General features: G+C 36.5%; 1 protein-coding gene across 1 annotated transcript in view; it reads right to left on the bottom strand.

The window, feature by feature from the left end:
• DPY19L4 (dpy-19 like 4) overlaps nt 1-17,853 on the bottom strand; it is a 57,642-nt gene that overhangs the window by 24,288 nt on the left and 15,501 nt on the right. The window contains exons 4-8 of the mRNA XM_068525649.1: nt 15,712-15,802; nt 15,314-15,435; nt 15,053-15,198; nt 6,002-6,125; nt 735-869 (exon numbers count right to left, since the gene is read on the bottom strand). Coding sequence (XP_068381750.1) covers nt 735-869; nt 6,002-6,125; nt 15,053-15,198; nt 15,314-15,435; nt 15,712-15,802 — 618 coding nt within the window. The remainder of the gene's footprint in view (nt 1-734; nt 870-6,001; nt 6,126-15,052; nt 15,199-15,313; nt 15,436-15,711; nt 15,803-17,853) is intronic.

Here is a 17,853-nt window from a genome sequence, read left to right as displayed (position 1 = left end):
TAGAAAAATCTTGCACTTCTGTGCCAGGTGACATGTATAAAAATGGTTATAGCAGCATTGGTCATATGAACAATAAACTGGAAAAAACCTGAAATGTTCATCAGCAATAGAATACATCAATAAATAAAAATGAATGAAATATAGCTCTGTACATCACCAGGGATGAATCTCAGAAGGAAATCAGGCAAAAGTAAACAATACATTATTTGACAACATAGTTTTAGGAATACATAGATAGGTGGCAAAAAAAACAAAGAAAAAGAAGGAAAGGATTAACAAAATTCAGGACAGTCAGCCTCTGATGGGGAGGGAGCAGGATGTGACTGAGAAAAAGGGGCTTCTAGTATTCATATGCTCCATATCTTGGCCTGGGTGTTCAAATACTCATATATTTTCTATACACTGTATATACAGCATACATATACTCTTTTGTACATTCCTATATTTCACTTTTTTCTTTTTTTAAAGAAACAGAAAGGGAAGATGAAGAAATGGCTAGAAATAGAGAGGAAGCACAGGGGTGACTTTGGTCAAGCAGACCATGTTTAAGGGAATTTCAAAGTGCTTCTAAAAGGACTAGGGGAGAATGAGTTTAGCAACATTTTGAGTATAAGTATAAGTCAGAGTCTATTAAAACATTTCAAATTAAGCTTAAAAGCTAAATGGTTTTATACAACCCTATAAAGACATTTATTCTCTAGATTTAAAATCATAATTTTGAAATGCCATAATACCTTGTCACTTTGCTCCAGTGAAAAACTATCTAGCAAGAAGAGAGATATTGCTTGAAGAAACAAGAGATAGTGGCTGTACTCCCACATCATCATAAATGTGTAAGTTGAAGCACTCATCAACAAGTAGCAAAACCTCTAGGGAAAACAAAGAAAGAAACTAAATATCAACAGCTTCATTACTATAAAAATCTATGAGGTTGTTACCTCAAATTTTGCAGCTCTGTTACGGGTTCCACTTTAAGGCTATACAATTTTTGAAACTTTGTTTTTAAATCACATAATTATTAAATCCTTACATAAACAATAAGATCTTAAATCAAGCACTCTAGAGAGAAATCAACCACTTGCCCTTCAATGTTCAACATTATACTGAGAACTTCAGGAAGACATAGAAAAAAAGAAAATTCAGTACAATTTTCTTTCACCCCAAAAGAGATAAAGGAATAAATATTTTTAAATGGTGCCTTTTACTAGACTTGACTGCTGGGCTTTAGTTACAGTGGAAGTAACTCCTTTCACTCTATAATATTTTCACTCCCTGGTGCTTCATATTTTCCTAAGAGCTTCCATGTGATTAGTCTATTTATGTCTCAGCCTATTCCACACCCCATGGAAAAAAGTCCATTTCTTTTCTCATTTCCTTTCAGCACAGTGTGGCCTTACCTTTTCCCAAAGTTTATACTGTCAACCATATAAAACTCTCAGTTGTTTTCATCTGCTAAAATACTAAACACAAGGATTTCACTGCCCTTGCCTGAAATATGCCTGGCTAAAATCTATTCTGTCCTTCCAAATGTCATCTTCCAAGTGATCCCTTAGTGAGAAACCAAGTCTTAGCATATTTCTAGCAACAGTCTCAACTTCTTCTAGGGACCTACCTTTTTATTCCTAATTCCTCCATCAGCCATAGTGTCAAAAGAATTGCTTCTGATAAGAACAATGAAAGGACAATAACAGTCAAGTCAAGAAACCTAAGATAAGAACTGTGTTCTCTAAAACTAAATCTTTCAGACTCAGCTGACTATACTCAATGATAAATTCCAGAGTCAGAGATACCTCAGACCATCAGCAGATGTAAGAATTTTTCAGCATCCTGAATAAGATTAAGACCAGATAACAAAATGTAAGAGATGGAAAAATTCCACCAGTTGATCAAATATCAAGGGCAAGGCCCAGAAGGGCTCAGCACTGATAGAAGACATAAGCTTCTGCTCTATCTATCACCATAGCTGTAAGAGAAAGTGTTCTGGAAATCTTCCAATGTGGAACAACAGAACTGTAATAACCAGGCCTAAAACCATTATCCTCAGAAAAACCAGCTCCAGAAATCAATGAAGGGTCAGATCTAGATCCAGCTTAAGTAACCTACTGGCCACTTAGAGATTACTTTGGGGATGCTAGGGAAAAGCTACAGTATAATGAAACAAATTGCCAATTCCAAAGGTTTATTCTCAAACTACTCTAAGAACATGCAGTGAAAATATGATAGAGGGAATTCCCCGGCGGTCCAGCGGTTAGGACTCGGCGCTTTCACTGGCAGGGCCCAAGCTGGACCCCTGGTCAGGGAACTAAGATCCCGCATGCCGTGCGGTGCCACCAAATTAAAAATAATAATAATAATAATAATAGAAACACATGTTAAACACAATCTGGAAAATGACCTAAGTTTCTCCTTTCTCTGGACATTTTCAAAATTCTATGCACTCTTGTCTACCCCTTACCTTTCTCACTTCATTTTCAACTATGCCTTTATTGTCAGCTTTTTTATATACATTACTTAAGTAACATTAAATGGGTTTCAGTAATCAACCACAGATATCTCTGGATGGCTCCAGGTAACTGCACAAAAGATCTGATCTTGGATATCCTGATGCAACTGGGACCATGAGATCTAGTCTCAAGAGTGGAAAGCAAAGTACAAAATATATGATTAAAATATCCATGTTGCTATACAACTACTCAGTAACAAAAAGGAGCAAACTACTGGTACATGCAACATCAACTTGGATAGATGTTTATGGCATTAGGCTTTATGAAAAAAGTCAATCTTGAAGGATAACATACTACAGAATTCCATTTACATAACCTTTCAAAGTGACAAAATTACAGTGATAGAGAACAAATCTACGGTTGCCAGAGGTTAGGGCTGAGGGAAAGATATGACTATTAAGGGGTAACATAAGTGACGTATAGTGTGTGTGTATATATACATACACATCTTGATTATGGTAATGGTTACTTGAAATTACACATGATAAAAATTCATACAATTATACACCCTTCCCTCCAGAAAAGGAATGCATGTAAAAATGTTATAATAAAAAATACATATATATATTTAGTTTGAATTAGTTCACATGAAGTTGCAAAAACAGTACAAAGAATTCCCATGGGACTTCCCCGGTGGTGCGGTAGTTAAGAATCCGCCTGCCAATGCAGGAGACACAGGTTCGATCCCTGGTCTGGGAAGATCCCACATGCCACGGAGCAACTAAGCCCACGCGCCACAACTACTGAGCCTGCGCTCTAGAGCCCGCGAGGCACAACTACTGAAGCCCGCACGCCTTGAGCCTGTGCTCCATAACAAGAGAAGCCACCGCAATGAGAAGCCGGCACACCGCAATCAAGAGTAGCCCCCTCTCGCCTCAACTAGAGAAAGCCCGCGCACAGCAACAAAGACCCAACACAGCCACAAAAGAAAAAAATAAAATAAAAAAAGAATTCCCATGGACTGCCTCACCCAGCTTCCCTCAACGACAATATCTTACGCGACCATTATACACTGTCAAAACCAGGAAATTGATGCTGATACAATACTATTAATTCAGGTACAAACCTTCACTTTCTCTCCTGAAGAAACTGCTCAAAATTGGCAGCATCCGTGACTTCATCTTCTACAGAATGGGTATAGTCAAGAGTAAACTTTAGGACCTACTTCTTTTTTTTGCCCACCCTGTGCCACAAGCTTTTTCACGGGCACCATGGCGGCAGCAGAGGCAGAAAGAGCAGTTTTGCTTTTTAAAAAATTGAGTTTTAAGCTGAAGGGCTAAGAATAGAGTAAACCTGCTTTTTTTACTACCATGTTTTTATAGAATCCTTAGTATTGTTACCCTTTAATATTTGCATAGATATTTTGCCCTTGCTGTGTACTCTTGAGTATCAGATGAGTGGTTAGTTATAAATAATCAAATAACTGATAAGGACATTTTCCTCCTTTACCTTAATACGAAGAGAGGAAAAAAAGAGAAAGAGGAAGGGAGGGAAGAAGGGAGAATATTATGGAATACTTTCAAAATAGAGAAAAATAATTGTGGTTAAATAAAAAAGGAGAAACAAAGTATAAACTAAAATAGGGGTATAAGCTATTCTTGGATCCCTTCAAAAAGCACCAGGTCCTTGGTAAACAATAGTAAACTGAACAGAAATATACTTTTCACTGTATATCTATCCATTTGCACTGACTGAATTTTTTTTTTACCATCTGTACAATGTAGATGTATTACTTTAAAAAAAATTTATTTATTTATATATTTTATTTTTGGCTATGTTGGGTCTTCGTTGCTGCACACAGGCTTTTTGTCTAGTTGCAGCGAGTGGGGGCTACTCTTTGTTGTGCTGTGCAGGCTTCTCAATGTGGTGGCTTCTCTTGTTGCGGAGCACGGGCTCTAGGTGTGCAGGCTCCAGGAGTTGTGGCGCGTGGGCTCAGTAGTTGTGGTGCATGGGCTTAGCTGCTCCACGGCATGTGGGATCTTCCCAGACCAGGGATTGAACCTGTGTCTCCTGCATTGGCAGGCGGATTCTTAACCACTGCACCACCAGGGAAGCCCCTGTATTACTTTAATTTAAAAAAGTTAGAATTTAAAAAATACTGGAAAGAATACATAACATGGCAATAAAAAAAGTTTTTCAGAAAAATATAAAATATAGTATAGAAGGGAAAAAATAAGTTTACATTTCATTCTACCTTTTCCAAAACTCCTTCTTTTAAAATAAATAAGAATAATGGTTTTATTAAAAAGATATTTGAAAGGGAATTCCCTGGAGGTCCAGTGGTTAGGACTCCACGCTTCCACTGCAAGAGGCACGGGTTCGATCCCTGGTCGGGGAACTAAAATCCCACGTGCTGGGCGGTATGGCCAAAAGTAAAATAAAATAAATGTTTGATAAACCTTTTTTTTGGCAACAAAACTTTCATATTAATTCAAAATAATGGTAAATACAAAGAAGCTTAGGCAGTTCATTTTGTTATATTATATACACTTTTATTCAAAAATTGAAGAACTATTCTTCCCTAAGAGAAGGCTGCACAATATAACAGGAAAACACTCAAAGACTCCCTATTACAGAAAATATTCTTTCTCAGAAAGCTGTTTATACAAAACCAACAAAAGGAAAATTACAAATCTGAAATGTGTTATTATTTTAGATAAAAAAGGAAATACTAGTGTTATAAAAAATGAAATAAAGTTTGCTATGCTCAGGACATCTGACGTCACTGAAAGGAGGAAAGAACATTTTTCAGAGATTTCAAAAAGGAACCATAAGTAAATACAATTTCCTGGCCAACCAGGTCCCTACAGTCCCTTTTTCTAGCCAGGAATTCTTAACCTAAGACAGGCAGACAGACTGTCAAAGGATTGCTACATTTAAGTCAATTTCAGTGTAATTGGTTGCATTTTATAATCACGTTTATTTTATTTAATGCATTTAAAATCATTATTCTGAGACAGAGTCTCTAAGCTTCACTTGACTGCTGAAAGGGCTTATGGCAACAACAACAACAGCACAACAACAGTAAGAATCTAAACTATCCAGGATAGTCTCCTGAAGCTCACTAGCTTACCTACACCTCAGTCACAGAAAACATACGGGCAAACAAAATATGCAGTGCTACCACTGTTGTCCCTTGTAGTCACTCTTTATATCTTCATTAATATTCTTCAACTTGTGATGATTAAAGGCCATCAATGTTCCAGAAGTGAGAGAAATGGTAAAATAACGAGACATTAATTTTCAAAATAAGATATTCTTCATATATTTGTCAAGTAACTGTACTAAAACAATATAACACCTCCTTTCTCATAAATATAATTTACTGTCAATCAGATTACAGAATAACTGTTATAACAAGACTACCTAACTATATCCTTTACTGTGTAGTAACCAGGTTTCACTGAATATAATTTAACTCTTAATATGAATAGCTTTAAAATTATGTACCACATTTGCAATACATCAGAATTGTGACAAATAAATTTGTATCTTACCTCTCCATAAGAATTTAAGTTGCTTTTTAAATAGCCTGTAAGTGCAGCAACTTGGCATGCAAAATATGGTAGTGCCCAGTTTTCTCTTAAAGGAATGGAGTATTCAATTCTTGTCGTATCTACCCTAAAATGAACCACAGATGAACAGCAAAATAGCAAGACATTATATTTGTGTAACACTATACTTTTCAAGGCACTTTCACACACTGTTCTCCACATCCTGTGAGGTAGGCATGGACAAAGCCACCATTACCTATACAGCATCTTTGAACAGATTAATAGTGTTTCACCCTTACCTTACCTCCTACCCAGGAAGACTTAGTGCTGCTGTGTCTGCTTGATGAATAGATGGGCCTCTGTGAGAAGTTGAAAAAGGCATCCCTGCTCTGGGCAGATACAGCCTCATGCTACAACACACAGCTTGCTGCAGAGTACACTGGAGTTCAGCCCCCTACCCTCCCTTCCTTTAACAAGATGGCTATCCCTCTCTAGAGCACAATGTGCACTACGTAACTAGCAGGCCTGGCAGATCCACAGTTCTTATACTAACCCTTATATAAAAGGAATACGAAGTTCAGAGAGGTGATGAGTTAATGAAGTCATATAGCTAGTAGGTGACACAACTAGGATTACAATGCATATCTTCTGATATCTAGTTTAATACTTTTTTCAATCAGCAGGTTACCCAGAATTAACATTACAGTAGTCCTTTATGTGATAGATCTAGAGAGCTTTGAAAATCTCCACAATCAAACACGATGTCTTTGCAGGCACATCCTAAGTTTCTCCTCTATCAGTTTTCATTGAGAGCCTGTTGTCTCCTATGCATATCCTCACACCGCAATGGACTCCCTTCCCAATAATAATTAAATCTGGATCTCATAAACCCAATGGCTATTTCCCACACAAAAAACTAAGGTGCTATTGCTTAAAAAACTTCATGAAAATTGCTGCATAATTCTCCTAATGGAGACAAACATTCTTGTGTGTAATTTAGTTCAGTCAAATTGTGATATAGGGAATTCCCTGGTGGTCCAGTGGTTTGGGACTCCGTGCTTTCATTGCCGAGGGCGCAGGTTCAATCCCTGGCTGGGGATCTAGGATCCCACAAGCCATGCAGCACGGCCAAAAAAATAAAATAAATTAAAAAAAAATTTTTTTAATGTGGTATAGCCATACAATAGGATACTACTCAGCAATAAAAAGAAATAACTATTGATACACCCAACATACATGAATCTCAAAATAATTATGCTGAGTGGAGGAAAAAAAAAACCGAAAAAGTATATGCTATATGACTCCATTTATATAAATTCTAGAAAATGCAAACTAATTTATAGTGACAGAAAGCAGATCACTGGTTTCCTGAAGACAGTGGAACAGCAGTAGAGGTGGGGTAAGAAGAGGAAAGAGGGAGAGATTACCAAGAAGCACAAGAAAACTTTTGGGTGTGATAATGTGTATTATACTGATTTTGTTGATGGTTTCACAAGTGTGTCTAAATGTCTAAAATTATCAACTTCTACATTTTAAATATGTACAAGTTTATTCTATGCCAATTACATCTCAATAAAATTTCTAAAAAGTATTAGAAAATAACCTGTGTTCTATGAATGTATATGTAATTGAATATATATACATAAATTAAAAACATGAAGATCAAATGAAAAAGCTGGAAAAAACTTAGTACAGTGTCCAGAACCTAGTAAACAGTATTAGATCTTATCTCTTTTATAACTCTGTAATGAACTATTTTTACTTAACAATATATTATGAGCATCTTTCCATAGTATATATGTCAATATACTTCAAGAATATTGAATGGTCATGGCACATAACTGTACAGGTTTATCATAATCTAACCAGTTCCTATTGTTATACACTTACATTGTTTCTGACTTTACCTATTAAAAACAGTTTTTAAAAATAGGAACCAATGTTTTTGTATAGTGATCATTGGTTTCATTGTTAACTTTTAATTCTTTAATCCAATTGGAATTTATTTTACTATGTGTGCAGTAAGTATTTCTTTTCCAGATTTGATTGCTGCAATACCATTTAGTGAACATCATGTATTCTAAAGGCCACTTACTTTCATACAATATTATTTATGAAAAATTGTTGTGAAAGTTAGCTTTCTAAAAGACAAAACAAGATGTTAACATGTCATAAGTCAGGAAGCACGAAGGAGAAGATGTCTATTCTCCAGTCAGGACTCTGTCAACCACTCTATCAGCCTAGGATTGGGAAGGTGAACCTGGCAATCCTCATTCCAAAGACTCACTCACTACCCCGACCCAACGCACAGCGTAGTGCAGTGAAACCTATAAAACTCTGCACCAGAAGCACTGTCTGGAGAAGGGATGAAGGAAATCTTCTCTAGTCACTGCAGCAAAAACTGAGTAGGGTCTCTGCCAGTTATTCTCTACACGTGAACACACCTCCTCACGGCCACAGTCCTGAACACCTGTGCTACTCTTGCTCTTCCCCACACCATCCATGCCTGGTGGTAGTGAGAACCAGAAGGCTAATAGTGGGATGTGAGAAAATCCAACGAGACTCACTTTTTCTCCCCAGCGGCAGAGTCTAGCAGACAGCAGCACAAACCAGCAATTCAAATAATAACTACTTTTATCAACTGTATCTATGGATACATTCCCAGAGATCAGCTAACTCTGAGTTTTTGTGTTTTCATTTTAAACACATCATAGTATAAACATAACCTGAATCACTTGGATGACCACTTTGTAACTCACTACTGCCAAAAAGATTTCAGGACTCACTTCCATGTTTGTGTTAACAATCCAGTTGGTAACACAGTACTACTTCAATTAGCTTGGGCTAATCAGAAAAAAAATGAGATGGTCTTAATACTAAATGATGTATTGCCAAGTAAAAACAGAATGATGTACTGATCACTGTGGTAAAAGAAAAAAAAAGAGATTTCATAATGGACTGAACAGAGCAACATGATGAGAAACGAGTCATCTCACGGTACCTAACTGTGTAGGTTTGTCATACACAGAAAGTAGAAATTTGGCGTTAGCAAAATATAATTTTTCACATTAAAGTTTTTAGTTAATATTTTACTGGTTTGTTACTTTATTAGTAAATTGGTTTCAATACATAAGGAGCTTAAAAACATAGTTTAATGCTTTATATTTAAGTAGCATTACCATTCAAATTACTTAAATCAACACACGGAATCCATGATTATTAAGTTTTAAATATATATAACTGAAGTTTGAGAAACATTGATTTAGATTAGACGTGAAAAACAGCTTGGCATGTCAATCCAATGTATAATGTGTGAAAGTTGAAAAACACCTATGCAATATCAGTATAACTTCTAATGGCTATATGTTCCCTTGCATTGAAATATTACAATTTACCTAACCATTCCCTTATATTTAGGTTGTTTTCTAATTTTTCATATTATTACAAATAATACTATAATAAATAAGTTGAAGCAGTGAACTCTTTCCTTCTTTTTTGAATTATTTGAATTATTAAATTATTAATAATAATTAAATAATTCAAAATTATTTTTTGAATTATTCCTTGGAATACAATGAAATTCCTGGGAAAAACTGACATCTAAAATTGAAAAACTTTATACTTCCACAAGCATCCAGAGTATACCAATATCATTATTACAGACCCAGCACCATGTGTTACCATTATTTTTTTTAACTCTGGGACATGTGCATTCCTTGCATCTTACCCTTTTATGGATCACCGATGTGCACAGTTACCCTTTTTTGGCCAAAGATTAAACTTAGTATAGACTTTTTTTTTTTTTTTTTTTTTTTATATTTTATTTATTTATTTATGGCTGTGTTGGGTCTTCGTTTCTGTGTGAGGGCTTTCTCCAGTTGCGGCAAGTGGGGGCCATTCTTCATCGCGGTGCGCGGGCCTCTCACTATCGCGGCCTCTCTTGTTGCGGAGCACAGGCTCCAGCCGCGCAGGCTCAGTAATTGTGGCTCACGGGCCCAGTCGCTCCGCGGCATGTGGGATCTTCCCAGACCAGGGCTCGAACCCGTGTCCCCTGCATTGGCAGGCAGATTCTCAACCACTGCGCCACCAGGGAAGCCCCTAGTATAGACTTTTAATCAGATATATTTTCTTTGCTTTTCAAATATAAACATGTGTCCACTGAAAGTGATTCTCAACGATGTATTTGTAGATGAGAAGATCAGTGGGGACCAAGAGCAATTTCTATATTGTTTACACATGAAGACTGGACTCAGGTTAGCCCATTTTGGTGATAAGTCTGATCAAAGGGAGTCATCTGCCTCTGATTTCCCCCCACTACTATATGCACAGTGCTATTTCCTGAAATTTTCTTGAATTTTCTAGTATACCTACATCCTTCAGTTTGAACAAACAGGAGCTATTTTATAATCCTGCTTTCTACTTCTAATATTAAGGAACGAGTATCACAAAATGTCATTAAGAACACAACGAACAATCATAATATAATGGAATGACTAATATCTTTTTGCACTTTTCTAGGCAATCATTTATAAACCAAAGCTGATAAATAAAAAAGACAGCATACTCTTTCATGGCATTCAAATATATTTTGCAGTATAAAATATATACCAATATGGGACTTCCCTGACGGTCCAGTGGTTAAGACTCAGTGCTTCCACTGCAGGGGGCACAGGTTCAATCCCTGGTGGGGAACTAAGATCCCACATGCCGCACAATACACGGCCAAAAAAAAAAAAAAAAAAGGAAAATATATACCAATAAAAAATAAACAATGTAAAACAAACACATAAAGAAAAAGCTACTTGCTAAGATGTTTCAATTGCTAAAAGATACACTTTAACAGAATATATCAAATTAATATTTCTACCTAACTCCTGCTCCAGCTACCCAGGATATATTGTGTCATTAAACAAGGCAATTTAATAAGGCAACTGAATTATAATTAAATAAGGCAATTTCCTTACAATTCTCACTAAGATCTTTAAAATAATTTATTTGACAGGGAGACTTATTATTCTTTAATTGCTGTTATTTTTACATGATAAAGTTGCCTAGTCTTTCTCTTTGAACTTCTGATGAAGAAAGATCTAGGGATTAAATGAAATGAATATTAAAGTTCATTGTAGGTGACAGCCAGCCTCCAAGATGGTTCATAACAGTCCCTGCCTCCTGGTATTAACACCCTGTGTAGCCACTTCCCATGTTGTGCCACAATTAGTCTGCATGACCAACAGAATATGGCAGAGTGATGTTCTATCATTTCTGATATTAGGTCATTTCTGATATTAGGTTATTAAAGATAGCTGGCTTCCACTATGACACATTCACTCCAGTCTCTCTTGGATCATTCACTCTAAAGGAAGCCAGCAACCAAGCTGTGAGCAGCCCTCTGCAGAGGTCCATGTGATGAGAAACTAAGGCCTTCTAGGCCAACAGCCAGTGAGGAACTGAGGCTTCTTGCAAAAGCCACACGAAGTGAACTAAGTAAAAATGATCCAGGCCAGTCAAGCCTTCAGATGACTGTAGCCCCAACCAACTACTGACTCAACCTCACAAGAAACCCTTAGCTAGAACCACCCAGATAAGCCACTCTGGATTCCTGACCCTCAGAAATTGTGAGAGATAATGTTTGTTGTTTTAAGCTGTTAAGTTTTGGGTTGATCTGTTATACAGCAATAACTAATGCATCACATAGTCAAGAAAGCAATCCTTTTAGAAGGTCTCTATTTTAAATAATGCTGTATACGAAACACACTTTCACTCTAAAAAGCAAGAAATTTCTAGACCTAGTCTATTAGCACTGAAATAAATTCTGTGAGTGTGCTATTAAATTTCTAACAATGAATCCTAATGAAATTTTAGAAGAGTACATGGCAACTTAAAATGTTCTCTAACGGGCACTTTCTGACTTAACAAGAAGTCATCTATACCCCTAGCATCCATACCAGATTCTCTTAATACTATTTTATACTAAAAGGAATCAAAGCTCCAGAGAGAAAAGGCTAATTGCAAATCTTTCATTGGAATATACAAGGTGAGCCTGCTCTTCCTGTTGAGCCAGAAAAAAGGACACTTTCAAAGATTATTGAAGATGTGTCAAAAGAACTCGGGAGCCAGTCTGAAAGCACTCCCATCGACCAATGCTGTAAAAATTTAAGCAAGAAAAAGAACAATGATGGTAATGTATTTTAGCCCTATTGAATCAATGAAAATCTCTAAGTACAGAAAGATGCTTAAAAAGGAGAACACCAGAAAATGCTTTTTATCACTGTATGAGACAGCTATTAAAACAATCTCTTACAAAGAAATTGGTAATTAAAGTGAAATTAAGCATTTGTCCTAACTTTCTAATAGTAACTGAATTTAAAGGTAACCAAAGAACCTGGTTAATAAAGAAAGATTATACTTTTGAAGAATGAAGCTAATGAAAATAGAAAAACCTAATTTTATAAACCCTAAATTACGCAAAGACTGTCAACTAGAGTTATAACCCTTGGGTATATTGTTAACGGTGAAAAGGATGCTCATTTGATGCCCCAGAACACCACACAGATTGTGTTATAGTCATAAGAGGAAAACATAATTATTCAATGGAGAGATCAGACTGTCATCCTTCAAACCAGCAGTCAATTTCAGCTTCACTAGGGTTAGGCCAACTAAATACCCTGTAACTTGTAAAGTCACAGAACATGAAAACTACATCATCGACAATATATTCTAACCAAAATTGCTTATCTTGAATCCATCAAGCCTTTAGAGGTATCTTCCAGATTACATAAACACAGAAGACAGAGAAAAGTTAAATAACACCACAAGGAAGCAACAGGAAAAATCCAGAAGTTGGGACATTCTGTAGGACGACTGACTTGGTCCCTTCAACAAGCCAACTGTCATTAAAAAAGGGACTATGTTAGATTTAAAGAGAGTTAAGGAACATAACAACCAGATGCAATACGTAGTCCTGGATTAAATACTGGTTTGGATAAACCAGCTATAGAGGATATTTTGGGGTCAACACAGGAAATTCTAATATGGGCTGGGTATTAGAAAAGATAAAAAAGTTATTGAGGGCTTCCCTGGTGGCGCAGTGGTTGAGAATCTGCCTGCCGATGCAGGGGACACGGGTTCGAGCCCTCGTCTGGGAAGATCTCACATGCTGCGGAGCAACTAGGCCCGTGAGCCACAACTACTGAGCCTGCGTGTCTGGAGCCTGTGCTCCGCAACAAGAGAGGCCGCGATAGTGAGAGGCCCGCGCACCACGATGAAGAGTGGCCCCCGCTTGCCGCAACTGGAGAAAGCCCTCGCACAGAAACGAAGACCCAACACAGCCATAAATAAATAAATAATAATTAAAAAGCTCTTTGTGTCTAAAAAAAAAAAAAAAGTTATTGAAATAGAAAGGCAGAGGCTTCTAAATAAGGAAAGCAGCATATGAAATAGTATGTGCAATATATCTCATCTTGGTTAAAAAAATATATACATATATATACATACATATACCACAAATACATACATGTATACACACACATATTCACAATAGAAAAAGGTCCAAAAGAATATGCACCAAGATATAAACAATGCTGAGTGATTTCCAGGTGGTGGGAATGTGAAGTTATTATTTTATTTTTGCTGGTTTCAATTTTTTTATGATGTACATATGTTGCTTTTATAATAATAAAGTTTGGTTCATCCCTGTACTCCCTTTATGAGTTAAGAAGAAACATACTGATAACTCATAAAGCTGGACAGCTATACTTGAAAACTTCTAAGGAAGATTTTTTAAATTGCTTACTTCAAACAGTTGCCAGCATGTGACCCTAAACAAAGCCCAGTAAGAGATATAGCCCTAAATCTGAAACTCAGTGTCTTTGAAGTACCATATTTTTCATTTGGCAGTTGCCAAAAGAAAATGTGTAACAGAAGAAGGGTCTCATTTTCTAAAATTTAATCATGTTAAGTGTTATGAGGGGAAAGTGCTATGGAGAGGAAGCACTTTCAAAAGCCAAAAAAGGATCATTCAAAAAATAAATTTTTGACACTGACCAATGCCAAGAAAATTTTAGCTCTCCAGTTCAAAGAAGTCCCATCCCCTACTCTCTTTGTACCCACTATTAAAGAACTGAGGCTCCTTTAATCACCAAAAGGAATGGATTTATTACTCAAAGCACACTGTCATAGATTAATATAGTGGTTAACTTAAAACTGATACATCTGATGCCTCTTCCTTCTTTTCATGAAGCTATGTCATCAATTTTAAATAAATGAGGAAAAACATGTATGCCAATGTTGCTATGGTTGAAAAAAGAGATAGAGGTGGGTGTATTATTTTTCAACTGTTGCATGACGAATGACCACAAATGTAGCAGCTTAAAATAACACAGATTCATTAACTCACAAACCCAGCACAGTATGGCTGGATTCTCTGTTCAGGGCCTCCTTAAGCTAAAATCTAAGCATCAACTGGGGCTGTAGTTCTTATCCAGGGCTTGTAGAGTTTTTACAAGCTCACTGGTTGTTGGCAGAATTCATTTCCTCCTCACTTCAATCCAGCAACAAGGCACCAAATCCTTCTCATGCTTCAAATATCTCTGACTTCCCTTCTGTACCAGCTGCAGAAAGCTGCTCACTTTTAAGGGCTCATACGATTAGATCAGGCCCACCAGCTAACCTTCCTACCTTAAGGTCAACTATGCCGTATAACTGGGGTCCCCAACTCCGGGCCACGGACCAGTACTGGTCCACGGCCTGTTAGGAACTGGGCTGCACAGCAAGAGGTGAGCGGCAGGCAAGCGAGCGATGCTTCACCTGCCGCTCGCGTTACTGCCTGACCCATCCACCCCACTTCGTGGAAAAACTGTCTTCAAAGAAACCTGTCCCTGGTGCCAAAAAGTTTGGGGACCGCTGCCGTACAACACAACATAATCACAGGAATGAAATCTCATCATATTCACAGGCAGGAATCAGGGCATGGAAGGTTTGGAGAGGGGAGCCATTTTTAGAACTCTACCACAGTCACAAAAAACTGTAAAACTTAATTAAAAACACCTTTCTTACCTGTTAATAATGAACCATGCAACAGTTAGCATTCCTGCTAGCCAAGTTCCACTCATAAGCCAACTTGTAACAAATAAAGCAGTGACATATATTCCTTGCAATCCAAAAACAATGCCAATATAGAAATATACTGGCTCAATAATCTCCTAATTGGGGAAAAAAAAGAGAGAGAGACAAGGAGATAATAGGATGACAATGTATAATTTTGAGGATTCATAAATATGTGAGAAAATAAATATTAAAGTCAAAAGAGACACATACATTGCTACCAGTTGCTTGATATAAAACGCTGGCAATAAGTTCTGGATATAGAGACATTTGCTGCACTGCATTTATAGTCTTCAGAGATACAGTTTTGTTATTGTGTGTCAGTTCGTATACACCTAAAGCCAGAAAAATTTTTCTCCAGATTATTTATTCTGCTTTTACAAGAATTGAACATGTTATTCAGAAGTCATTAAATACTTTAAACTATTATCAAGAAGGATCTCAAAATATAATACTCTGTGCCTCATTTTTCCAATTTTTAAATTAACTACAAGAAAGACCAATACCTACATTCTGAGACAAATCTCCACATTCAAGGGCTCCCACATATAAGAACAATGTTTTATTTTAGGAAAATATTGTTACTAAATATACAAATGTAGTTATCATACCTCTTTCAAATGAAGGTGCCTTTAACATATCCTTATAATAAGAATAATAAATGGCACTATCACCCTGAAATGTGATTTCCCGTTCAAGCTCCTAAAAGAAAATGAAATGATTATTTCAATACCAGTGTCTTAAATTTCAACTGCAATCTTTTTCTCTCCTCATATTCCAAATTAATGCTATTTATTTATCCTTTTATTCAAAGACATGTTTGAATATTCCTTTAATCACTAGTGGCCATATTAATAAGATTACACTTTTCAATAATCTGGCAATCACTTTAACGAAATACCTAAGGTTTAAACTAGATTGTAACTCGTTAAGTTATTTGCCTATTATATATAAGAAAAATCTGAAAGGAAAACCCAAAGTAGTACCATAAGGAGAACAAGAATAGTATAGCAGGAAATAAAAAATGATGGTTGAGGTGTTAGAAGTCCATAATAAAAATATAAGTTTAAAAAGAAAGTATTATTTTTCTATTGCTATGCCACTTCCCTAGGTATCCAGAATAGCAAGCCCTTAATTAGGGCTTTTCAAGAGCAGCAGATAACTAACCAGTTCTTTTCAAATGAACTCCCAGAAATGTAAGTAAATCTTAAAATTCCTAAAATTAGGCTGTACAGAACCAAGAATATAGGTAGTCAAAAACATTGAAACCTGTGCTTTTCATGATGAATCAAGCTTTCATAAATCTATAATCTTTTAAAATGAAACATGTTTATTTTCATGCATAACTTTATCAATTAATACAAAAGATATCAGAGCAGTTTCCCCAAAGTTTGATCAACAGAACTTCCTAAGGTATTAATGGGTGTTACCTAAAAAGAGTTAAATAAGCTATGTCAAGGCTGGATTAGAGAAAGTTAAATGAGTTTTTTCATTGCAAGACTTTTCAGAGTTTCAGTATTCATTATGCACTGAGAATCTCTATAAAGTCTTTCCTAGATCTATTTGACCAGTGAACCCCTTGTTTTTTTCTCATTTAGAGATTATTAGTCTAAATAAATTTCCTCAAAATTATTATTATTATTATTTTTTTAATTTTTATTTATTTATTTATTTATTTTTGGCTGTGTTGGGTCTTCGTTTCTGTGCGAGGGCTTCCTCCAGTTGCGGCGAGCGGGGGCCACTCTTCATCGCGGTGCGCGGGCCTCTCACTACCCCGGCCTCTCTTGTTGCGGAGCACAGGCTCCAGACGCGCAGGCTCAGTAGTTGTGGCGCACGGGCTTAGTTGCTCCGCGGCATGTGGGATCCTCCCAGACCAGGGCTCGAACCCGTGTCCCCCGCATTAGCAGGCAGATTCTCAGCCACTGCGCCACCAGGGAAGCCCCTCAAAATTATTTTTTATGAATGGGTACTGATTTTTCTTTCTAAAATTTCAAAGATGTAAACTCTTAATCAGTGCTTCTCAAAGTTAATGTGCATTTAAAACTTCTAGAGATCTTATTCAAACATAGATCCTTATTCTAAAGTGTGGCCTGAGAATCTGCAATTCTGAAAAAGCTCCCAGATGATGCCAATGCTCCTGGCTCATCACAATGCTCTTCATGGATGTCTTCTAGATTTTCAAACCTTATTGTTCTCAACTCTGCCTACATAACAGAATCACATGGAAAGATTTCATGCAATATTGACCCCAGACACTCCCCCCACCCCACCTAAGAATCTGTGAGGGAAGTTATTTTTTAAATCATCCCAGATTTTTCTATTGTACATCCAGTGTTGAGAACAACTAATACTTAATCTTCATAACATTTTCAAGGAAACAGGATATACAAAAGCCTTGGTCAAATCAATACAGGTAAGTAATTATTCAGTTAAATGTTTTGGTGGTGTTAGGTAAATCAATGGCTTAAAAACATTTAGTCAGCTTGACTACTCACTCAAAAATAAGAACAACAACAAAAAAGAGTTTGGGCTAAAACAAAAACAAAAAAACTTTAGAGTCAAGTGGTAACACCACGAACTTTGCCAATGCATATTACAGGTATACCTGATTGTGAAGGTAAGTCTGAAAACAAACTTATTCAAAGGCCAAATGAATTATGAATATAACTACAGTGAGTAAAGAGTCCGTGATTAACACATGATTTAAAACCAAACATTAAACATACTAATATGAGGCAACATTTTAATAAATA

This window comes from Eschrichtius robustus, chromosome 17 (genome assembly GCF_028021215.1).
Source record: "Eschrichtius robustus isolate mEscRob2 chromosome 17, mEscRob2.pri, whole genome shotgun sequence".
In the NCBI taxonomy this organism is placed as follows: Eukaryota; Metazoa; Chordata; class Mammalia; order Artiodactyla; family Eschrichtiidae; genus Eschrichtius; species Eschrichtius robustus.
Note: the sequence above shows the minus strand (reverse complement) of the source record. Positions and strands in the feature narration are given on the sequence as shown.